The 25,583-nt window shown below is 42.3% G+C and overlaps 2 protein-coding genes across 2 annotated transcripts; one reads left to right on the top strand and one right to left on the bottom strand.

Moving 5' to 3' along the window:
• Positions 1 to 634: 634 nt before the first annotated feature.
• LOC124219276 (serine/threonine-protein kinase PLK1) lies at positions 635 to 12,627 on the top strand. Its single transcript, XM_046626618.2, has 7 exons — positions 635 to 2,267; positions 7,752 to 7,856; positions 7,937 to 8,053; positions 8,134 to 8,348; positions 8,703 to 9,482; positions 9,565 to 9,698; positions 10,188 to 12,627. Exons 1-7 carry the CDS (start codon positions 1,491 to 1,493, stop codon positions 10,526 to 10,528), a joined length of 2,469 nt encoding a protein of 822 aa, XP_046482574.1. The 5' UTR covers positions 635 to 1,490; the 3' UTR covers positions 10,529 to 12,627.
• Positions 11,217 to 25,583, bottom strand: LOC124219275 (fibrillin-2). The gene is made up of 15 exons (XM_046626617.2): positions 25,274 to 25,583; positions 21,947 to 22,240; positions 21,580 to 21,810; positions 21,348 to 21,495; positions 20,457 to 20,665; positions 20,026 to 20,175; positions 19,775 to 19,933; positions 19,264 to 19,401; positions 18,744 to 19,117; positions 18,182 to 18,317; positions 17,970 to 18,101; positions 16,870 to 17,748; positions 14,392 to 15,720; positions 13,861 to 13,990; positions 11,217 to 13,770 (listed from the first exon to the last, which is right to left on the bottom strand). The coding sequence occupies exons 1-15, from the start codon at positions 25,344 to 25,346 to the stop codon at positions 13,362 to 13,364; spliced, it is 4,791 nt and encodes a 1,596-aa protein (XP_046482573.1). The 5' UTR covers positions 25,347 to 25,583; the 3' UTR covers positions 11,217 to 13,361.

The following is a 25,583-nucleotide window of genomic DNA, read 5'->3' as shown; positions in this document are numbered from 1 at the left end:
GCAGGCGTCACCTGAACCTTCGACAGCGCCTACGTTACAACAAAGGGATCAGAAAGAAGAGGAAGAAACACTTGGGAACTTCTTGACGATAAAAGGGCTGTATCGTTTCGCGACGAAATATTTCAGTAATATTTAATAACCGACTCGGCATTTTAGATGGTATACATAGGATTTTTTTTTGATAGTTACACGGCTTTGATTCAATAAGAATTGAAGCGAATGGTTTCAATTCGAGATTCAATTGAACGGAATAGATTATCTTGTTTTCGTTCATTGGGGTATCAACATTTGATACCCTTGTGAATGTAAACACCAAGCAAACATAGTAATTCGCGTGCTTACTCCGACGTATCGTTATTCCGGTAAATATGTGTTTCACCCGACCAATTGAGTCGACGGTGAAGAAAGTTAGATATCCGTCGATTTAAATATTATACACCAGTAAGACTTTGAGTAGCGACGTGTACAGTTGACGCGCATCGTTGGTGTCATACCCTACTGACTTTGAAAGTTTCGCACTGTAGGTTGTATTCCGTGTGTACATATATTGTGCATGAGCAGAGAAATGAAATACTGCACAATTGCACACAAGCAAACAGGAATTTGACATCAATTGCAACTGGTATGAAATATTTTGTGGGTGAAATTGTTTGTACGGATAAAAGCCTGAATCAATTAAGAGTGATGTTATTCGACGTTTGATGATTTATATTCGCGTGCGTAATTCGCGTAAGGTTCGAAAAGCTCGAGGCTGGGTACGGAGAGGAATCGCAGCGGCCCTGCGATCAAGGAAGACACGAGACGGTCGCAAAGCGGAGGGTAGGGAGGCCGCCGCCGTCGTGCGCGGCCTTTATAGAAAATAGGAGGCGGCAGAAGGCAGTGTAGGTTCGAGGACCGAGCATGCAGTGTTGGCGGTGAGAGTGCGTGGCGTGCGAGGCTAGATGTGTTTAACTAAACTACCGTAGCTTCGGTAACCTGCAGGCTCCGCGACATTGGGAAGACGGACGACTCGGGTAAGCGCGTTCGGCTTCCACCCTTATCGACCGACCACCAGGGACTCGAACCCTCCCGTGGACTTGCATTTGTTTATAAATTACCGCAAGTACTCGACTCGGCAAATAGTGCGGACAGAGCGGCGGAGTCTCGATGTCGAATCTTACATCATGCCTGCTGCAGTGATGATGGGGAATCGGAATGCAACGAAGCCGGCGAGCTGGGACATGCTGCACAACCTTCGCCCAGGCTCGGACTCTCTCCCTGCATTCGCTACCGCGATCAATCCCTCGCCACTCCGCAAATAACACTACGCGTATACCCGTAAGATCCGCAAGGAGATAAATACGCGTGTCTATCCCTTACCTGTGCCTAAAATTCATTTCTACGATACACGCGTAGGTGTGCACCTGAATACCCGAATACGCGTCACGTGCATACAACATATATCGTAGAATAGACAGCATATTTCGCGGGGGAGAAATCGAGCAGGAATCATGTCCGCGGGTACGTCGGCGGTCAATCACGGAGCATTTCGCTCCGTCGTTGACGATTTCCGGCGTGCCGAGCTGCAGCCGACAGGTGCGATGCATCGGCCGGGGAACAACAAACACTCGGGAGCTTCGTGGGCGAGCAGCGGCGAGATGAGACTCAGGCACGGATCGTCGGAGGCGGGTTACTCAGGCCAGGCTCTCGGGCTCTTCGCCTCGGTCTCATCGCCCGCCGGTCTGACGATCGTCGCCCCGGAAACGAGGCTCGGTGAAGTCAACGGCATGATCAAGGCCAACAGCAGCTCCTCCGTTACGACCGAAAACTCATGTTCCTCCTCGGCGCCGACCTCCGAGGATATCGGCAACCATCTTCACTCGACGACGACGAGGACAAGAACCAGGTCCGCCACGACGCCTTCCAGCAGGGCTGGGAGCAACGACAACACCCTGAGCAACGCCGACTTCTCGACGGGCTCGGTCCTTCTTTCGCCTCGTCCAACGCCCTACGCCTCGCCGCCCCTATCCTTATCGACCGTCGACGGCGCGCCCTCGGCTAACACCTCGCGGAATGCGGTGGCGGGGCCGACGCGCCCCAACTCGACACCGCGGAAGCCAAGCCTCTCGAATTCCGTCGGTCCCGGAAGCCCGGGGAGCCCGGGAAGCCTTCCGGTCAACGAGGGGCCGTCGACTTCGTCGTGGAACAACTCGGGCGATCAGGAATCCGAGTACGTCGTCGACCCTGTTAACGGGAACACCTATTACAAGGGGCAGTTTCTAGGCAAGGTACGTCTGATGGTGACGGTGTGTGTGGGTACAGTCTGATTGTTAATTGGCGTCAGTGCCGAGTGCAGGAACCGATCGAGTTCGCTTTTCTATTATCGCACCCGACACGGAGCAGCGGCCGCAGATGAGAGAAATGGAATGAGCGAGAAAAAGTGAGAGGGATCGTTCGATATAATTTACCAGCGACAATTGCAATTGTATACTTGCACTTCCAACAGCGGCACGTGACATTGCATTCATTGCCTGGCGTATGCGCAGCTATAAATTATCCAGAGAACTATTATAGCAGTAGTTTCAAACTAATGAGGCTGAAGTTAGTAAATCATAATAAGGCAAAATGTATTCATATTTCGAAAACTTAACTACTTCAAAGTCACCACAAACTTGCAAAATAGTAATCCCCGCCCCCCAATGTTTCGTTACGTTAACGTTACTAACTGTAGTCTCATAAACTAGTACCATTTTATAAGGTTAAAAACTTCAACCTAGTGCAAACTACTAGTTCCTCACATTTCTTGCCTTTCAATTGTCTTGAGACTTCGGGATTTCATATGAAAAATGTTCAAAATTATATTCTAAAGCGTCTGGATTGCATTAAAATTTGTCATCAAAGAAAGCTTGAAAATGAGTAGATCGATTTTGGTTTTGCTCGGTACCGTTAAAGTTGAAACAAAGAAACATACGCAACGAAGAAAACGCATAATGGTTTTCTACAATGCGTACAATAATTACTACGCAAAATCTGCACATTCGTTCGCTTTATATATATACCAATATCTATATACATGTATGCGTTTGATGAGAAAGTGTCTCGTATGGAAACTTTTGCAACATAGACGTAGAAAAATTGGTTGTGACAGAAATATCATATGCTTATTAATCATGTGATTCATTGAATTCCTCGATGGATAAAGTACGCGAGAGTCATAATTGTGTATATTATATTACATTTCTGAAATGTTCTCCTATGCGACAAAACTAGTGCCGAATGTGAGAAATTCTGATCAATTCGTTGTACACGTGCAGGAGGGTCACTGCACTTTGATATACTGTAGGTACAACTCCGAAACTTCTTCCAATTCTAAGGGGACTTAAGCTTAACGTCGACACGTGAAATGTTAATACACATGGGTACGGACGGACAGAACGCGTGAATTTGACTTTCCCTGGGGAGATGGAGGATAAACTGGAAACCGGTTATAATAATTGGAGACACAGTACTAGATGCACTAAACTTATGAACACGTCAGACACGCATGAATGTACAGGTACTTGATACTATAATGACGATAAAGCCGGCCGTCTGAGCTAAATGCCTTCTAGAGACGAAATAGTCGGAGGGGCGCAAAAAGAAATTCATTTTTCTCCATAGATTGCGCAAAATGTTTAAATGTGAAAAAAGGACGCGTGCTCAACGAAAAGAAATTGCACTTCCCTGTTTCTAACAAAGAGTCGCACAGCTCAGCCGGGATTTTAGTTCGTTCATCTTCTGTTCGTTAATATGCTTTCTGTATTTGTATTTTCACATTTATCATACACTCAATACTGTTTCTACACGATTTTCGTACTTCCCTACGTGTTCTGAGCCGTCAGCAAACCAGAATTAAAAAATTGCCACCTCGGAACTGCAATACAGGTTGGTATACCTGTATTGTGAAAGTATCCTGAAAAGGTATTCGAATCGAACGAACGTTTGCTTCTGTTACTCAGCCGCTTGCATCCTGGTGTGACGAGAAATCCCATCACTCAATCGCGTTACGTTGAGTCATAAAATTTCGAGGACATCACCCAACCTTAACTTGGCATCAGTCGGTCATCAGTACTGCGATATCTAACAGCAAATAACCGGTTGAATGGGAAACGCTCGCAATCAGTTTGGATGGGTCAGAATCTGGCAATTCAAGATTACAGAATTAACGAATTTGAATTTACCGTCGCTGAATCTTTACGAGGCTGACGTTAGTAACGTTATCGTACGGAAACATTGGGAAAAAACCACTATTTTCTTATTTTACAATGATTTTGAAGGAACTAAGATTGCAAAGTATGAGTATGTTTTCTTTTAGTACGGCTTGCTGAATTTTAAACAGTTCCATAAATCGTTACGATAACGTTACTAACTTCGACATGACGAATCTTTGTAACGTGTAGACACTGGAATGGATAGTGTTTGAGTTTCTGAGCGTGTCACCTGTTAAATTTGACCGTTGCTTATTGTTAGAGTAACACGTTGCTCAATGATACTCTAGCGCATTTTATGCTGATTATTTCGCAGAAATAGCTGAAAGTATGAGTGTTTCAACCACCTGCGATTCGCTGTCGCCGTCGTATGTTCAGAGGCCAAAGCCCATGAATCACTGACGACTGTGAGAGAGAGTTTACGAACAGTAGGTTGGGGATCTTTGTTCGGCATAAGATTTTCCACTTCGAGCCGCTGCAACCTGCTGCCCTTTTTGGGACGAACGGTTATTCTTCATCCGGACGTTCCTACCTGGCTGTATTCTTTATCTTGTACACAAGCAGAAACGTCTTACCCTCGGAAACTTGATATAGCATGGCGTCGTTCGAAAAAGAAACTATAGCTATCACGGATTGTGGAAAGTGATTTTAATGAGAAAAAACAAATAGCTGTACAAGTCACATAATAATTCATTGAAACAACGGTCGAATTTTCTTACAGGTTGAACTGCTAATTTTTAAAGTTGTTTCCATCCTAGAGCTGTCGAGGCTCACAGCCAGCTACGGCTGAGACAACCTTGAGATATCAGGGCCAGAAGTTACGTCGTCGGTCGACAGAAACGGTCCAGTTTATAACGACACGTTTATCTTTACGACCTGATTGTCGGGGGTTGATACAAAGTTTGTATTATTTGCGTATTTACATTGTTTCCTGAGCCCTCCAGTGTCAGTTGCGCGTCTCGGCCAGAAGAGTAGATATAATCATAAGTGCTTCGTCGGCTAGCTTTAATCAAGTAATTTGACACATCAAACACAGGATTGCTTAGAGTGGTTACGGTGTTTTATGTCTTATGCGGAGAGAATGGAATTCGCATGCGATTCGATTTGTCACCCTTCGTCACTGGAATACTTAAACCGGTTGAAATTATGTACGACAAAAACTATGAATTCTGTACGATAATGCGACAAGCCATCATTGCAGATATGCAGCAGTATAGATCGCGCTGCATTAGCTGAATATACCAGCCCAGAGTAATGGACAAAGAAACATTCAGAATTCGCTATGGGTCAGGAGAAGAAAGAAAAATATTCAAAGCCATGAACAGGTATTATATACACTGCTCCAGGTAACTACAAAAAGCTGGAATTGTATTTCGTTTGACACTTGCTATACGTGGAAAGGGTACGAGAAGAGAAGGATCGTTCATGTATGTTTCCTGATAACTGACCGACAATCTTCCGGTACCTTAATCACTGAAACCCGATTATACTCTGACTTGTAACGAGTACAAAAAAGAAGATGATTCCTCGCCAATCACCGAAACCAAATTTTCCTATTCCCGGGGGCACAAAGTGGCTTCCTTCTGCGGATGTATGGCTATGGTGTATTTTGTTACCGCTTTTATGTTCTTCCCTTTTCCTCTTTCCGTATACCAACTTCCTAAATAACCTGTACATCCATTGCGGTCAATGTCGGGGTGGAATTTTATAGTATTAGGAAATATTATGTGAAAGGAAACGGATGAATAAAAATTTAAAATGAATATAACATCGTAAGTTATATCGGTCGTCCGGTGTCACATGTTATTTTCAACAATTGGCTTGAATTCCTACGCCCACGCGATTAATATCTTCTGCAGACTAAACTCTTTGCGATTATGGCTTATTAGTCGCATGATAAAGCAGCTGTTGAAACGTAGATGAGGGATATACTGACATAAATCGGTTTTGAACGCTTAGCACCGTGCGTACCTAGCAGGTATGTATGTGCCTATGGTATTTATGATCAAAAACCTCGTAAGATTTACGTAGTGTGAGACACACATCCATCGTTACGCGTCACGTTTCAAAATTAGCGATGCGTTTAACGGAACGTCTGTAAGCTACCAGCGCGCTCGCTGCTTACACGCAGAGCATTCGGATACACGTCGAGAAGTTTTCTTATAAAGCAGTGAGAATTTTGGAGCTGCAGTAAAGTTTACTCTGTAGCCCGAACAGCAACACCAGACCCCGACCGAAGGTGAATAGATGCTGGGGCCGAAAATTTGAAAATCCACCTACCTGCTCCAAATGGATGTCATTCTCTATTTTCTTTTGGAACGAGATTTTTAGATTTGGAACAATCTCTAAACAATTCGAAATGAACGCCGTGCAGTAATTCCTCAAAATCCCAAACTAAAAAAACAGGGTCATTTTCTTCATTTTTTATCACGTGCACGCCTCGATGAAACAGTATATCATGTAACAAAGAGGCAAACTCGGTCTTTTCAGGCCGAGCCTAAGTTTGCAATATGAGTCGAAGGTGTGCCGCAGACGAATATTGCAAATACGCGAGGCGAAAAGACCGTTTCCTCCTTATTACACACGATTCTTCATATGACAAGAGTATGATGCGCGTTTTTTCACGAAGCACGAAATTGAGGTTAGGGTCGCATAGTGTCAGATTTGTTCGCGACAGCGCATGTACGCAGTACCGAAAAGTCCACTTTTAGCACTTAGGACTTTTCTGTACTCTGCGTATGCGCACGGCATTCTAAGACTCATTGTATCGTCATAGAAACGGTTACTTTGTGTATGGAAAACACGCATGCAAAAACGCGTAAAACATGCTCGCGTTATATAAAGACATTTGTACACCTACATCAATTCGTATTCGCCTGCGGATACGCTAAGTATAAAATCTCGCTGCATCGCCGTCGCCTAGAGTATGTGTAATATGTACATACATGCATACGTATAGGTAGCAGCTTTAGTGCGCAGTAACCGGGCCTGGTCGTTGACGATCTGCACAAATAATACTTGAGGGTAGACTTGGCTGTAGTAAATATAAATAAAAGTAGAGAACGCGGGATTGTAGTGTGAGACTAGCCGACGGATTTTCGTAACGTTTCAGAATATTTTCGCTGATTTGGCAAACCGCCCATATATTCGAATACCGCTGCTACCCTTTGCTATGTGAAAATACGCGATGTTTATTCAGAAGTCTCGGGCTATTATACGTACATAGATGTACACGCACTTAAACCACTTCACGTTTTACTTCTATTCAAAGACCTCAAATTTCACCGAGGGTACCGGATTTTTAAGAATATTTCGAACACGATTGGACCATTGGTATGTCGTAAACTAATTGATCGAACCAGAATTATTTTCAGGATACGCATTCAGCTGTTATCTCTGGTTGAAAAGTCCGACGTAAATCTTGATGTAAACAGTCGAAACGTGCAATAACATGAAAACAGGTTTTGGATTGTGAGATAATATTAGTTTTTGTAAATTGTTCAAGTTTTGTTCTCGGTTTTGCAGGGAGGCTTCGGGAGAGTTTATCTGCTTACCGATGCAGCGAGCGGTAACCAGTATGCGTGCAAAATCATACCGAAGAATCGAATGCAGAAGATACACCTGCAAAAGGTATGAATTGAAGAGCTGTGATAAAAAACTCGTTGACAAGTCAAACGCGTCAAAATGTTAGTATGTGACATTTTTTTCAGATCGCGAGGGAGATAATGATTCACAAGAAATTAACCCACGTAAACGTCGTCCAAATGTACCACTACTTTGAAGACAATCTGAACGCGTACATGTTGCTCGAAGCTTGTCCCAGGAAGGTATAAAGCACCCGTGTATTAATCACAAACAAACGTTTTCACATTGTGCTTAAACATACTGTTTTTATATTCACGCACAGAGCTTGATGCACGTACTGAAGTACCGAGGTCGAGTTACCGAACCGGAGGCGCGATACTACATGAAGCAGATGGTCGATGGAGTGATGTACATACACTCGCAGAAGGTTGTGCACCGTGATCTAAAACCAGGGAACATGTTTTTGTCGGAGCACATGATCGTTAAAATTGGAGACTTTGGCCTCGCCACGAGCCCAGACGGTCAACGAAGACGCGTGTAAGGAATTCGAGTCACAAATTCCTGCTCATACTGCATTATTGGAAAATATCCTCATGACGTTAGAGTCTCGTTGTCGGCGCCATTTTATCACCTCATAACCCAAGTTTTGAATTTTAATGGAGGCAAATTGTAATTCTTGGGGTTTCAAATTACTCATGTCACATAGATTAATAAAACGTAATCAATAATATACCTGTTCTACCATTCGCATGCGAAAAAACACGGACAACGGTCAGCTGTCAGCCTGGTTGCATTAGTCTGATATTTTTCAACTAGATAACGCATTGCAAAGTGACAATCCCAATAATAAGTTCTTCCAGAATGTTTTCAGTTTATTGTCACATGTTTCAGAACAATATGCGGAACGCCAAATTATATTGCACCGGAAGTGCTGTACAAGCAAGCCTACAGCTACGAGGCAGACGTCTGGGCGCTCGGATGCATTCTATACGCTCTTCTGGTCGGTCAGCCGCCTTTCGAATCGTCACAGCTAAAGGAGACCTACGCGAGGATTTGCAACAACCAGTACAAGGAGGTCGATGACTCGATAGCCACACAGAACGGCCAGGACCTAATACACTGGCTGCTCCAACCGAGCCCGAAGCTAAGACCATCGCTTGACCGGGTCAAGGAGCACGATTACCTCACCAAGGAATACGTCCCGGTCGCCCTGCCGCACACTTGTTGCTACCAAATGCCGCCACCCCACGTGATCATCCCGCCGACGGCGTCACAGGTCAGCCACGCCGAGGGTCTAACGCACTCGGTGTCAGCGATGACCATCCAAAAGTCCTCGGTCAAGGATGTGAAGGTCAATTGGCTGGCGAAGAAGCTCCCGAAACTCCCGAGGTTCAAGCACAGGCTCAGCGCCATACTTTGTCCGAGCAACAAGAAAGGGGACATTGTGATGCAGAGCACCCAGATGCACAAGGCGATGGAGATCTGCCTCGCGGAAATCGCCTGCGCCTGCACAGCAAAAAATCCACCGACCGTCGACGACGTTATGCCCCTCTTCGTCACCAAGTGGATTGATTACTCGAACAAGTACGGCCTCGGTTTTCAACTATCCGACAAGTCCGTTGGCGTCCTCTTCAACGACAGTACCAAGATGAGCTACACCCACGACAGAAGGTAAGTTTCAACGGCTGTTTAGAGCGTCGCCGAACTTTCTTTCTTCATTATTCTCTTTCTGGTTCGATCTTCATGTCCTCAGGAGAGTTGAGTACATGACTACAGACGACGAGATTACCCGGTACAATAGAGAAAAGGACGTTTCTGTACCCCTGCAGAAAAAACTCGCCTTACTGCGTTACTTCACTCGGTATATGGACGACTATCTCACTGAAGGTAAGTGGGCAGACTTTTTATCGTCATCAGTGCGTCGGATTTCCACGTCGTCCTTTATAGCGATGGCCACTAGCCATAAGTTAAAAATAACCGATGCATCGATTAATCGAGACCAAAAAAAAATGATCGAACACGGCTCGATTGAATCGGTAAAAAATTATCGATCAATCGATTATTTCGTATTTTCTTGAAATGGTGTATATTAAACCAAAATTTCGTACATTTCAATATAGCGGAACAGTTTTTTGATAATTTATAATATTATTCGAAATATTTTTACATTTCAGGTGGAAATATTACTTTATCTTTCGTTTATTACACCAAATAGGTACTTAGTAAAACAATGATAATAATTGATACTTTAGACACATAAATTGATACTGTACTGCATCGTTCGTGGGAGTAAAAACCAAGAACCGATTGTGGGGAAACAATAATCGATTTAATCGAAAATCGATTAAATATGGTCATTTTTAAACCTTTATACAGGTGGTGAGGTTAGAGAACCATGCGAGTCGAGGCAAACGAGGGCTGCTTGTGTGCCGCGGATGAAGCGTTGGTTACGCACGGACAAAGCCATAGTGATGGAGCTTACAATCCCCTTGTTGCAAGTCAACTTCTTCCGTGATCACACGAAAATGGTAGTGTCCCAGGAGTCTCAAGGAAAGGGATATCTCGTAACTTACATCGACGCTAGCAGGCAGGCAACGTCGTATTGGCTCAAGGATCTCTGCGAATTCGGATGCACGGCTGATCTATACGAGCGTTTGCACTACGTGTGCAAAGTATCACGTGAGTTTGCGGAAATGGATCAAAACATGACTCCCTGATTTCTGGTGTCGCGAACGGCTAGTTGATTACCGGAAGGAGCTACGAATCTCTTTGTATTGAGCCTAATCGTTATTCCTCGACATGTTATATGTATATTTCGAATTCGTATTTCGGTTTTGTTTTCGTTTTCATCATTTGCACGGGGTAATTGTTACATTTATAATGATAAAACAAAAAATCTGTGGTATTATACGTATAGTCTTGTTCCAATTCAGATAAATATATTTTTCAATATATCTCTGCAGTGCAATTTATTTCCACACGGCACACATTGTCCTTGTTTTTTGTCAATGGAGTATCTCTGAACGATCTCAGAATGTGTGCAGAATGAGAAAATTTTAATCAAATCTTCCAAAGAAATTGCAGTGTGCTCTGCAATATTTCGAACTACATTGTTTCGCGAAAGTGATGATTTTCAGATTATTTAATATTATTACTGATACATACCATGTGTGCTGTATGGGCGAATACAATATTTATAGACAAAAAAAACTTGCAATGCCTTAACGAACATCGATCGCTTAGCGATACTTATATTTTACTAGGTAAAAAAATATTTAACAAAGAAAATTAATAATAATCGCTGTGTTTATTTTTTTTCGATTAATTTTGTCTGAACCAAACATACATAGGGGATGAAAGAATTTGATCGTCCTGATTTAGTGGAGAAAAATTTTTTTTCGAACGTTATTCTCGTTATTTTCGAATGAGAGATTCCCGTGTACCTATAATAATATGAAGATATAAATAAGTGAGTGCGTGCGTGCGCTATCACTGCCATGATCACGCTGCAGTGGCGTCTTATAGTCGCTGCTGCTTCCAGGCTGTTACTTACATTTATTATTAACTATTATTAATTGTGAATTATTATATGTTTATGATACATCCGACATTGTATGATTGTGCATTGTAGGAATCATAATTACCATTGTTAAAGACATGGGAGAGAAATTCGCGAGACGTGAGTGGTCAGCTACGAACTATAAGCCATGTCTAGTCCACCCGTTTATACTGCTGAGGTATTTAATATGAGTGCCATTCAAAAATTGATATAGTTTTTTCAATAATCGCAGAAAAAAATGATTTGTTATTACCTTCAGAGATTTTGGACAATTATAATTTTCAATTCAGAGTGTAATGATAACACCTTGTGAAATCTTCCAAATTCTAAATCCAATCGATTAATTTCATCTTGTTGTTGTCTTCTCTCAAATTCGATACCATAATCATTAATTCATTACTTATGTGATTATATCTTCCGATTTTTTTTAGTAATGGTTTAGAATCCAACGAGTAGGTTGATGTAGAAAATTTACTTGTTAGACCTATTTATCGTCAGATTGTATCTGACTAGTCGATGAATAGGTATACATACCTACAATATAGCATATTATTATTACTACACCTAATTAATATTATTATTATACATACAAATATTATTATATATTTAAACACATAGAAAAAAAATTGTCAGCGAATAATATTGTTCTACACAGTAAGCGTTATCAGTGACTATAAAACCCAACGATTAGGGTAATAAAGAACCATATAATTATGATTAATTTTTACTATGATTTTCTATTGAATACGTTGTGATTTTACCTATCACCAGTTTGTTAAAATCGCTGAAAGATACTTAAAAAAAAAAAAGAAAAAATCATTGAGTTAGTGAATCTCAACTTTGGTGTTTCATTTTATTCCAATCTCGTTATAATATAGGTTTGTTACAGAACAGTATCAATATACAGACATAACAGATAATTCATTTGTTACACACACTTTGCATACGTTTTTTTCGTCGTTTTATTATTATTATTTTACAATTTTCGTCACTACAGATATGAAAATTACACATGAATAAGGTTAGTAAATATATCTAGAGATATATGCCGTCGCGTGACATAGCTGTTTATGAAAATCCATGTTATCTCAAAATTATGATGTTTATTCAGTGACCGTATCGTCGTTATACGTAGTGATGCATATTCATAAATGTAGTTTATATAACTTAACAAGCACTAGTGTTTACTATTCGTAAGTATTTGCGGCCTCTTATCGCCATAAATGGACACGTAGTACATGATACACATTTCATGCATCCCGGGTTGTAAAAAGTGGCGAGACTATCGCAAAGGTCGTGATTACATTGTAGATGGTTAAAAAATAGGTGTACAATTATTACTACACCTATATTCCGTAATCAGATTTCCCAAAACCATTTCGTTCGCGGTAAAATAACCCGCAATTTTTAAGTGAACCATACCTATACTTCCGTATTTTTACAATACTATATCCTTCTAGCTTTAGTGTAGGGCGAAAAATAACGTGGAAGAGTGGTGTCTGTTGGAAACACGAAATATCATCAGAGGAGAAAAGTCCGCTGTTGAAAAACCAAAAGAGAGTCCCTGCGAGAAAATGTGAACGAAACTGACTTTTTGGGTGAACTTCGAAGACATTTAATTTACCTAACGGACGAAATTATTTTAACAGTCGGACACCGAATTGAGCAACGTAAAATCAAAAATTGATTACACACTAGATTCCGCACGATTTTCCGGCCTCGCCGCGCGAGCTGTGTTGGTGAAATACATTTTGGAGATGGCCGAAGTAGAAAGTTGAAGTACACAAAATCGTAGAGAGTCCGATGTGAATTAACTTTAAACGCTGCCTCATAAATCATACTTTCTGATTTGAGCCGTTTTCTCTTATACTTATCGTATTGAATCGTCAAGTTTCGGTGAGGAATTAGTAACCATGAATAAGTCGTCAAGAATAGAGAAAGAAGACATTTGCATATTCGAATGCAAGTATATCATATTATATAATATACCTCTAAAATTCATATTCCGAAACGAAGATGAATAGTTTGACCACCGCACTTCCGGCGAATTCTCCGTTATTGTATATTTCCATGGTAAGATTGAGTTCGATCTCCTGAGGCCCTTGAATACTCTGTGTCATCACCACTATCGCCTCAGTATGGGCTGGTCGTCTGAGCCTGAAGCAGCTTTCAGTAGCGCGTTGAACACCGGGCGGTGCTATTGCATCGACAAGTTCCATACGAAAGTCGATCGAAGAACCGTATTCCCCCGTTCCTCTCATGGTGAACAATTTTATCTGCCCCGTTTGCGGTATAGGCAACATGCTGACGAACGACATGAAGTTGTACGAGAAGTGAGAAGGCGAACGCAAGCACGCCATATCACCTGTTTGACAATATCGTGAAGTCCTTAGGCATCGGCTATAAAATGAAATTTACGTTTTTAGTCGTAGTATATTTTGGTATGTTATACAGTTTCAAGGAACGTTAGTCTTTTGACGTAACACCCACTTCTTTCTCTGCGTATCTCTGTAATACCCAGGCGGACAATTTATTCTGTTGCATCGATAATGGCCACGAGTATTTTGACACATCTCTTCCGGGTCCCTGCACACATCTCCGGTTTCACACTCGTCAATGTCTAAAAACAGAAGTGAGATCATTGCTTTTATACCTATATAAAACTCAACATCTCTGTGTCTGTATGTTCGTATGTTCACTTATTATAACTCTGGAACTACTGAACCACCTTCGGTTCTATTTTATCAAAGGATAGCTAAAACATCTCGCCAGGTTTTAGGCTATATTTTGTTACAACCAGATCAATAGTTTTGGAGATATAAAGATATTTATAAGCCAAGTTGAAACGGAATCACATACTTATGCGAACGCTGACTAAACTCTTACAGATAGAGTAAAGTTATGTTCAAGAGTTTTCAAGGTCTCGACGAGCTCTACCAAAAAGTCTGCGAGAAAATATGGCTGTGTCCAATAATGTCCATATAAATAAAAAAAATGTGAAAATTTCTATAATCAGCTGACCTTGGCAGGTCCGTCCGTCCGACCCGAGGCGATAGCCTCTAGGACATTGGCAGCTGTAGCTTCCTGGATTATTTTCGCACATTCCAATGCACAAGTTGTTTTCCTTGAACTCAAGGCACTCGTCAATATCGGAGCACGACCTGTTATCCAAATTGATTCTGAAGCCAGGGTTACATGCGCACGTGTACGATCCCCAGGTGTTGATGCACTTATGTTGACAAATGCGGGACGACTGTTTGCACTCGTCTATGTCCTGGCAGGCGGTGTCGCCGACGTTTACAAACCCTGTATCACAAATGCACCGGTAAGAGCCAACTGTGTTTACGCACTTGCTGTTCGAGGCGCAGATACGTTCCGCAAACAACTCGCACTCGTTTATGTCAACACACTCCTTGTTCAATCCGATCGTGTGTCCAGGCGGGCAAGAGCACATGTACCCTCCGGGGCGATTCTCGCAAGTTTGCCGAGGACCACAATCGTGGGTTCTCTCAGCGCACTCATCTACATCGACACACCGGGATTCGGTCTCGTCTAGCTTGTATCCGGCTCTGCAAATCATCAGTGGCATGCATCTGTACGACCCGACAGTATTGACACATCTCTGTGAGTGACTGCATGGTTTCGGGAACCGTTCGCACTCATCTTCGTCGACACATTGGCTCCCGAAGGTTCTGAAGCCCGGGGGACATGAGACGGAAATTGTCGGTCTAATGGTGCTTGGAATTCTGATGAAGTACGGCTCGTGAGTGGTGGTGATGGGGATGGAGTAGAACCTGGTGGACGACACGGTGCTGCTGCTGCTCTGCCTTGGGAGTCTGTCACAGCGGTAGGAACCGAGGGTGTTTCTGCATCGGTACCCCGGGCCGCAGTCGTGAGTGTCGAGCATGCACTCGTCATCGTCCTCGCATATCTCAGATGCGGCGTTCAGCGTGTACCCGGTGCCACAGTTGAGGAACCTGACGCACGTGAAGCTTCCGATGGTGTTGTCGCAGCGCTGGGTCGGCAGGCAGCTGTGCGTTTGGATCTGGCATTCGTTTATGTCGACGCAGGCCTGGGTCACGTTTTCGCGGGTGAAACCCAGCTTGCAAGTGCACGTGAAACTGCCTGGCGTGTTTCTGCAGTCTTCGGTGCTCGTGCATGCTTCTTCGACCTCCGCACACTCGTCGATGTCCTCGCAACCGAGCTTCGTATATCTGGCTCCGGGGCTGCATCTGTGCGACGAAGCACGCGGGATCGGAGTCGGGGCTCTCGCGCAAGTGTAGGTACCCGGCTGATTGAAGCACTGCCCGTCGCCGCAAGTGTGAGTGCCCTCCGTGCATTCGTCGATATCTGGTTTAAACGACAAATTAAATCTTTGGAAGAAAAATAATATATCCTGTAATATGGAGGCAAACTCGGTCTTCTCGGGCCGAGCGTAAATTTGCAATATGAGTCGTAGATGAGCCGAAGGCGAATATTGCAAATACGCGGGGCGAAAAGACCGTTGCCCCCTTCTTGCATACGATTCTTTACATAACAAGAGTATGTTACATGTTTTTTCACCAAGCACGAAATTGAGGTTAGAATCGCCCAATGTCAGATTTGTTTGCAACAGCGCATGCGCGCAGCGCAGATAAGACCATTTTCAACTCCTAGGACTTAAAAATGATCTTTTCCATATTCCACGCATGCGCATTCGCAGACTCACGCGATTGTCATTAAAACGGGTATTTTTTGTACGGAAAACACATATGGACAAACGCGTAAACATGCTCGCGTTATGTAAATATTGTTTCTACATAGTTGCATCGATATACGTAGGTATACTCATTTATATATTTTTAAAGTTTCAAATAATCACAAAGCAACACTTATGTTTTCGAACTTCAGGTGCCAATGAAGATATTTCGGCATCCGTCGATCGAAGAGTTGTAGTTTATCAACGAGCGTTTCAAGGCTGGACTAACAATAAGCACAATCACAAAACATGCACAAAAAGAAGCCAGTTACATGCAACCAGATCTTCGCATGCCTCCCATGGTGTAGGCAAGAGTTTTATTAACTGTTAAGTATTCTGAAACAGACATGATTGAATTAAAATATCAGGTTCAAAATGCACAATCCAAATAAAAATATAGTAATATATATATAATATGGTGACAAGTGAACTGCATCTTTACAGTTAGCAAATTGTTCTAATACGAGCTGATTAGAAAAAGATATACCTGAATTGGCAACGTGGAGGGAATATTATTCTAATTTCATCCTTATAAATTACTCTAAATCCCAGTGAAAAACAACATGAATTGGTTATGTTTCAACTCCTTCTCCCATATTTACGTGCGAGAGTCATGCACCATCCTACACTCACCTCTGGATTAGAATATACTCTTTTAAACAGTAATTGTAGGTGGCAAATTTTTTCCCAAAAAATCCCTAAATTGTCCATTATTGCACATATTACACGAATGTAAAAGAATAATGTTGGCAATTACATACCTAAGCAGCGCCTCCACTGACTATCGTATCTATACCCGGAAGGGCACGTCTGTTGCTGCTGTTGGGTCCTCCGACGGGTGGGTCTCTCGCACTTGTAAGTACCCGGAAGATTGACGCACCTCTCCCTCTTTTCGGCGTCACAGCTGTGCTGGTTGCTCCCACATTCATCGATGTCTTGGCACTGTCCAGAGGCCAGGGAAAACTCGTAGCCTCTGTCGCAGGCCGGGAATCGAGTGATGCATTCGAAGCTGCCAACTCGGTTGACGCAGTACTGATGCCGGGCGATCAAACAGTTGTGGACATTTTCGGTACACTCGTCAATGTCGGCACACTCTCCATTCGGCAAACGCCAAAAGCCGTTGGCGCACGGTGGTATCGGATCACAGACAAAGGACCCCTCGACGTTTCTGCAAGAGTGGGTATCCTGCGGACAATTGTGACGACCGAGCAGACATTCGTCGACATCTTGGCAGTTCTTTATCTGTGGATTATAGAGCCACCCGGAATGGCACAAGGAGACGCAGTCGTAGCTTCCCGGAATATTGATGCATCGTTCGTGCTCCCGGCAGCCAGGACCCTGACTGCACTCGTCGATGTCGATGCATTCACCCGACGCTTCGTCGCGCTTGTAACCCGTGTTGCACGGTGGAGCAATGTCGCAGACGTGAGATCCGTTCGTGTTTACGCAAACGTGAGAGTGCGGTGGACAGGAATGGATGCCCAGCTCGCACTCGTCGACGTCCTGGCAGAGAGATTCGTCCGTTGGATGTGGTTGAAATCCTAACTGACAAGCCGGAGCGCACTGGTGGCCCCCAACCGAGTTTACACATCTCTCGCCGCTGCTACATTCGGTCAATCCTCTTGCACACTCATCAATGTCTAGATAATGACAGACAGGCGCAAGTCGTGTGTGAAGTGTGCATTCGAATATATAATGAGACTACAGATTTATCGCAGAGTAGAAACAATACCATTTACCGCGCATGCATTTCGCTTATTGCATTACTACAGGCGAAGAGAAACTGGTTTTCTAAGCAGCTTTTGCAATAACGAAAACTGTTTTACAATTTGACGGAGCCTAACAGATCATTGCGCTATACCTTGACACTGGAACGTTGTGATGTTCAACTCGTATCCAGTTCGACAGTCGCATCGATAGGTTGCTGGCAGATTAACGCACTCTAATAAAGGCCCTGTGCAATTGTGCTGATTTGACGAACACTCATCGATATCTGTAGAATCAAATTTTCAAATTTCATTGCTGTGATAAGTACGTCCGTTTGAAGCCGTGTTCCAAATCCTAATCACTTACCATAGCATCTGTCAGTGACATAGTTGTATTTGTACCCTGGAAGGCACGTTGGCTCTGCTATAGATACATCATCAGTTTGGTCAGGAATTTCCGGTTTACTAGAACGCGGGGCTGGTACAACGCAATCTCCCGGGTTCTGAAGTCATGCAAAAAGTGCGCGTGCTTAGGGTAAAGGAGGAACAATTAATTCGCCAACAATCACATACGTTTTCATTTTCACAGTGCAATGATAGTCTTCCATATGGTATTTTTCGTAATGAATTGGTATAATCATTTTTTTATAAATATCGTTCGCTTTCATGCTGTTGGATGTCCAAACAGTATGATTTCTGAACTGTTGCAGGAATGGTAAAGAACGTTTCGCCGTACCGAAAGAGGTAGAAGCAGTTATAAAGTTCTTATAAATATTGAAAACGCCGAATTTAATACTGTAATCAGTGATTTTTTTTTAAATACACGACACTTTTTGAGCATCTGATGACACTTTTAAAAAGTTGAACCAATTCTGGACTTGATTTAAAATCTGTGGTCATAATCCGAGTTCTGAAGGGACCGTACTTACCACGCACGATTCTTTAGCCGTGCCTTGATATGCAGGGAATTCGGTGTATGAAGACCCATCAAAGTTCACTCCAGAAATGTCAGTCTCGTTCGGTGACTCGGCAGTTGGGTCGCATCTGTAGCTACCAACTTGATTAACACACTTCTCAAACTTTTCGTTACAGCTATGCAGACCTTCCATACATTCATCGACGTCTATACATGGCTGTGTTAGATCTCCAGTTGCCTTATAACCCGCTATACAACCTTGTTCCTTTTTCGGTATGGAATCAGCAAGTCCAGGATCCACGCATTCGTACCCACCAACGGTATTGACGCACCTCGATCCGGGTGTTGGGCAAAGCTGTGACTCATTCTTCGCGCACTCGTCAATATCTGAATTGTAAAACCGCTGGATTGCCAAAAATGCAATATTTTCTATACTGTAGGATATAATTGTTTTTTCGCCAATTGATCAAGGCAACATCTAGTTAATACATCAAGCAAAGATCTTGAATGGTATGAATGTAGGCACTGCTTACCGATGCAGCTACCGATATTACTGCCGAATGTAAATCCTGGTTCGCACTTGATGTCACACTCGTACGCTCCATCAGTATTCCGGCACTCTTCAGTTTCTTTCAGACAACCATCAATACCCTCGGAACACTCGTCGACGTCTGATTAAGTTCGCAGGTATTGGAAAATACAAGTGCGTAACAAAGTTCGGATGTAACTCAAAATTAATGTTTTTGTTTCAGCGAACGATTATCGTACATATGTAAATTTGAACAACTGGTGAATTTGAAAAATTAACGACGGAGCCAGGAATCGAACCTGGAATCTAGCGATGCTTTACCGGAGACTTACTCCACTAGACCACCTAGCCGCCCTGACTCTGTTGTCATTAATTTCTCTCATAACCAGTGAGTTCAAATTTGTTTTCATGTGCCCGATTTGTATGAGTAGCCAGGTGGATTATCGTACATATTTGAAATATGACCTTTATGAATCTGGTATAAAGACCATGAAAAACCAACAAAAAACCCTCACCTTTGCAAAGGCTTTCTTTTGTATCGAACTTAAAACCGGCAGGGCAAGATCTTGGACCAGTGCCAGTTAGCTCGTGACACGTAAAGCTTCCTTGGGTGTTTACGCATACGTGAGTTTCTTTGTTGCATGCTTCCGGAAGTTCGAAACACTCGTCAATATCTAAACAGGGTTTTATTAGACTACTATAAATTTTACGTGGGAACTGATGATTTGTTTATACGAATAATTGTCCAGTTTCAGTCGTCACTTACCGACGCAGAGGGCTTCCTCGGTCTCCCAGACGTAGCCAGGTGGACAGGCTTCGTATGGAGCGTTTTTCGGTGGTTCAGAAAGACACTTATAGGACCCTATAGTGTTCTTGCAATCACCGGGGCACAAATTTTGCTCACACTCATCAACATCTAAGCAAAGCAGCAAGCACACATAAAAAGTGAACAATACGCAATGAAATACTAAACTCACAAGAATAATGCAAACACATGTACAGTTTATTCAAAGACATGGCAACGAATGAGGATTTCTAGAGTAAATTGAGATGTTACCACAATTTTCGAATCGTCGAACAAGACGATAAATAATTCTATAACATCGTTAGTATCGAGCGCTTCGAAAATTAGTAACGCCTTGTATCACATTTATCATAATAGTTTACGTATACGTGATCGAACTACATAGTACAAACCGTCGCAAACGTGTTTAGATGGTTTGTACTGGTATCCGACTGGACACTTAAACTGTGATCCGTTTTCTTCGGTCTGAGGTGTAGTGTCAGCTTGTTTGATTTGACACGAGTGCTTGTCACTCGCGAGAACATACCCTGGATTGCAGCTGCAGAGAATCGCCTCACCGGTATCAGTGCAGCGATGTTCGCACGGATTGTTCACTTTGCACCTAAAATATGTTCATTCACAAACAAATTAGTGGTGACATAGTCCAGTCAAAATAGGCCGGAATTAAAAATATTCGAGATATGGTTGTATTATTGCGTCAGGGGCTTTCGACCCTCAGGAACTCAAATCTGAAGTCATTTTTGAGCTACATAGCCGGTGTTTCGAGAAAACCGCAAAATTTTACATTTTTTACATTTTCCTCAAAAACTGCTACCGATAGATGAAAAATTACTTGGCTATCGTGTGGAGCGAAAAATTCTACATTAAATTATGTCCTGATTTGTCGGAAATGAAATCGGATTAACAAATTAAGAAAAAAGAAATCATTCCACCAAAATTCCCCAGATGCCGTCGATAAGTAGGACCTCTTTTTTCCTGATTTGCTAATCTGACTTCGTTTCCGAAAAATGGGAACATAATTCAATGTAGAATTTTTCGCTCTACACGATAGCCAAGTAATTTTTTATCTATCGATAGCAGTTTTTGAGGAGAAGGCAGAAAATTTCATATCTTGCTGTTTTTTCCAAACACCGGCTATGCAGTTAAAAAAAGAGGTCAGATTTGAGTTCCTGAGGTTCGAAAACCTCTATATACAAAAATGTAGCCATTTCCCGACTATTTTTAATTCAGAACTATTTTGAGTGGACACGATTAATTGGAAAATATCGTCTTCTACAGATTACCTATCATCGGGGGAGTCTTGTCTGCATGTTTTGCCATCCTCCAACAGGGTGAAACCTTCGCGGCAGGCACACTTGTAGGAGCCTGGTGTCGCGATGCAAATATCGGAGCAGAGTAGGCCCTTCATCAAGGCACAAATGTCGTCTAGATCTAACAAATAGAACGACATTGAACGATTGCGAACAGAAAAAAGTAGGCCTTGGTCAGTATTTTCGCGATGCGACGATCACCTACCCCCATTTGGCATCGTTACCGAAGGACTAGAATGAGGAGCATTGCTGGATGTAATTATCGTCGACTTGCTCGTCGGATCGAATGTGACAGTACTTGATCCCGGCATCGTGAAGGGCTCTGTGGTGCTTGGCGATGCCTCGTGGCAGCATTCAAGGAACGCTGGATCCCACGGTTTGCCAAACGCGAACCTTTTGAACGCACATCCTTGACCCATTGACCCGGTAAGGATACCTTTGCATATAAATTCATTCGTCTGAATGGTATGTGGAAATTGGCTGTTCCGTACAAAATCTGGGCTAAATACATATAATTGATTTTTTAGAGAAAAATTTGACATTATTTCTTAGACCTTAGCACCTACACTTACCCAGCTTACAGCCCTCGCAGCAATCCCTGTGGTAATCTCCTCCAAGATTTGAATTCCCGACGCAGGCCAATCCGGCGCGAGCCTCACTTTTGCCAAGTTCGCATTGCTTCTCGTGATACGCACGGATACAGCAAATGTCTACAGCCGAGAGGCAGAGTCCTTGTTCGACTGCTGCCACTCCGGCAACGGGTCCGGTGAAAGATTCACATTTTAGTCCTTCGCCGGCCCAAGAGGATCCGAGTCCACAGCAATGCTCAAACCGTGACTCCATTCCCGTTTCGACGGCCAGCACACCTGAGGATTCGGAATAAGTGCATCACAATCAGTCCGTAACGGTAAGTCAATATGCTGGTAAGAAGTTGAACTGATTGTGTGTCGATGGTGCATGAAAGAAATTTTTTATCCGAAAAACGATATACGGTTTTCCTCTGAAACATAGTTGAGAATCGTTATCACAGAAATAAACAGTTGTTCGCTTGCTGATGTTTGATCCTTTCAGTACTTATTGTTGAATTTCTGATATTATCCCTATTATTAGAAATTGTTCTCATGACGTCAGAGCCTACTTGTCGACGCCATTTTGTCACCACATAACCTAAGTTTTTAATTTTAATGGAAGCAAAACGTACTTCTTGGGCTTTCAAATTACTCGTGTCACATAAATTAATCAAAAATAATCTTTAATATGTCTGTTCTACCATCCACACGCTAAGAAACGCGGTCAACGGTCAGCTATCAGCCTGGTTGCATTAGTTTGAGTCGTTTCCACCAGATGACGCATTGCAAAGTGACAATCCGAATAATATCTTCTTCTGTGTAGTCTCAGTTCAGACTCTTGCAAAAAGACTTTGATAACATTGTGTAGATCAGCTATTTGCATAAAAATATTTTTTTGCATTCGGCTTATCTGTAACGTGAATTTTGGGAATAGCTGCCGGTTTATACAGAAACAATAAGAAGGATACCGTTTACCACCAACATGTCGTCAGACTCTCACGTGAGATCTAAAGCTGAGCATGCAGAAATAAATCGTTCAACTATCAGGCAATTTTTTCGTTACATCTTATAATATTTTATGTGTTTACATGCTTATACAAGTTAAATCACCTTGTGTGTCGAGAATGGGAGGAGCTTAGTGTAAAGGCTAAAAGGGAAGGGGCAAGCTTCGCGTCAACTAGGCTCCTCCCATTCTTGACATATTACGTGACTAACCCTGTATAATTAGTAAACGAAACAGACTCCCGATGGCCGTGCTACACTTCACTAATGTTGCCGCAATATGCTTGGCAAAATCTGATTCATTGCCATTAATCAAGCCAGTGTATAAAGTCTAAAATCTGTCTCGCTTAACCCTTTCAGTCACAGTGGGATGCTCAGCGTCCTACCTCAAAAATTTCCTTGTCCTAGCCTTATGACTTATCACAGTTTATTTAAAACTTTGAATGATTTTTGCTACTTGGTATGGCTATCAAAATATATTTCGGCCAGAATCATCGCACTTTTATAGTTTTTCGATTTTACATTCGGCATACTGGATCCGGCATTTTGAATTTCGAAATTATCAATTTCTAACTTCAGATTCGTGATCAGTGACCATAAAGACCTCCGTGTAACGAAATTCAGGCCCAAATATGGAGTTAAATAATGTGTAACTGAAAGGGTTAAATCTGTAATCAAGATTGATAAATCCTCGCTGAGGTTGCGAACCGTAATTATCGCTACCTCACCTACAGTTCTCAGAGCAAACCATGAACAAGTGGTTCTCGTTATGAAAAATATGAAATGTTTGTGTAAAGCTATATTGTACACATCCGAAAGGGTTTTGATGACAAGCAAAAATTAATACGTACTACTACTTTTCAAGATCATGCTCTACAGCAACTTTAAATGACGAACGCTACGGGCCTTTTTTCACAATTATTCCACTGATCTTGACTTGTGTATGTCTCAAATACTCGATGAAATTTCTCCAGAACCTAGAATGATCGTGAAAATCTATTTTCGATAATGTGTCTACTCTTTCCTGTATACCGCATATATATGTATATATATATTTCTTTTACTTCTCTCATGTTGTAACTTGTACAATTATTAAGACACCGTAATCTCAGCTGTTTCCTTGTATGTCACAAAAATTAGCTTAACACAAGTAATTCCTCAAAAAATTGTATCATAAGCTCGTAAAGAAGATATTGGGCTTCGTGCAGTGTTAATAAAAAGAGCACAAGGGTGTGTACACATTGGTTGATAGAAGTAAACATCTACTTGCGTTATGTAAAAACTTATCTTTTGTATATTTACACATCTTTCCAAGAAATAAAGCAATTAAAAGTTATCGCAATCTTTTCGAACGCTGTGTAAGAGCGATCAAAGAGCGGTTAACATAAAGTGGCCGGCGTTTGCCATCTCCGTTTTTATTATATATAGTTATACCAGTTATACCGTAGAGAACCCCATAAGCATAATGGAGCAGGTAACCCTAAAACTGACCTAAGCAAACAAACTTCTCGAAGGTCTCCTATGAGAGTAAGATAATAATGACATAGATAAAAAGATTCACGATGATGCTATGTGACTAAAGTATAACTGTAGGGTGATAATATTATGTATGTACGTGTACATAGCTGTCAGTAAATTGAGTGAGTGATGGATTTACTCACGTCTCCACGAGTGACATTGCGATCAGGGCAGCTATCAGCTCAGGTCGAATAAAAATATGAAGGAAGAAAAAAGGGGAAATAAATACAAGGAAAAAATTATTGTTTGTCAACGGTATCACGGACCACGATTAAACACGGGTGTGTCACGAGTTCCCCCAGTTGTTCAATGAAACCCTGAGCTGTTACATTTTTATACGACACATGTAATAAATACTTATGAAATTCGTAAAAGTTCCCATTCGACGTGGCTCTTATATCTCCGTTGATTAAATGTATATATAAGACATCTGCGAGCTTGTGACGCAACGAGATCTATTCAATAGTTTCATGTTCATTCGAATTACTTGTGCATTTAATCGGTACATGAAATGAAAAGGACTGAAGTAAGAATAAAAGCACATGGCGAAGGGGATTCTGATTATTTATCTAGGATATATACGGCGCAACGACTGGAGCAGAATGCAGTTGGAGGGACGGAGTATAATTAAAATTTAACAACCTCACGCCGGTATTTCTTGAGGCAAATAATTCATAGGAGACAATGGGATAATAGGAGCAGTTGCATACCGGAGCATGCAGTGGGTTGCGCTCTCATGTCCGTATAGCAGATAAACGATGTTATACAGGATATGTGTTATGATGTGTATGTATGCAAAATAGTAATTGCCTAATGATAGCTGGATCCAAACGCAGCACGCGAAAATCCATGCGGATGCCATCCTCTTAGGCGCGTGGTCCATCCTCAAGCTGACCAAAATGCAGTTCACCGGGAATTATTATCCCGGAAGTAGAAGAAAGTGAGATCGTTTCGAAATATTTTCCGCTTCTCAACGATAGAAGTGAAAAATTAAAAATTCACGAATAAAGATGACGGGGAAACACTTCACTGTCCGGAAGAACGCAAACGATGAAAGGGATCGCGACTCACTGCGCTCGTGCACGGAGGAAATGCTCCGAGTACAGTGAAGACTCGGTTT

The sequence above is a fragment of the Neodiprion pinetum genome, chromosome 5, assembly GCF_021155775.2.
Source record: "Neodiprion pinetum isolate iyNeoPine1 chromosome 5, iyNeoPine1.2, whole genome shotgun sequence".
Lineage (NCBI taxonomy): Eukaryota > Metazoa > Arthropoda > Insecta > Hymenoptera > Diprionidae > Neodiprion > Neodiprion pinetum.
This window is presented reverse-complemented; position numbering and strand designations above follow the sequence as displayed.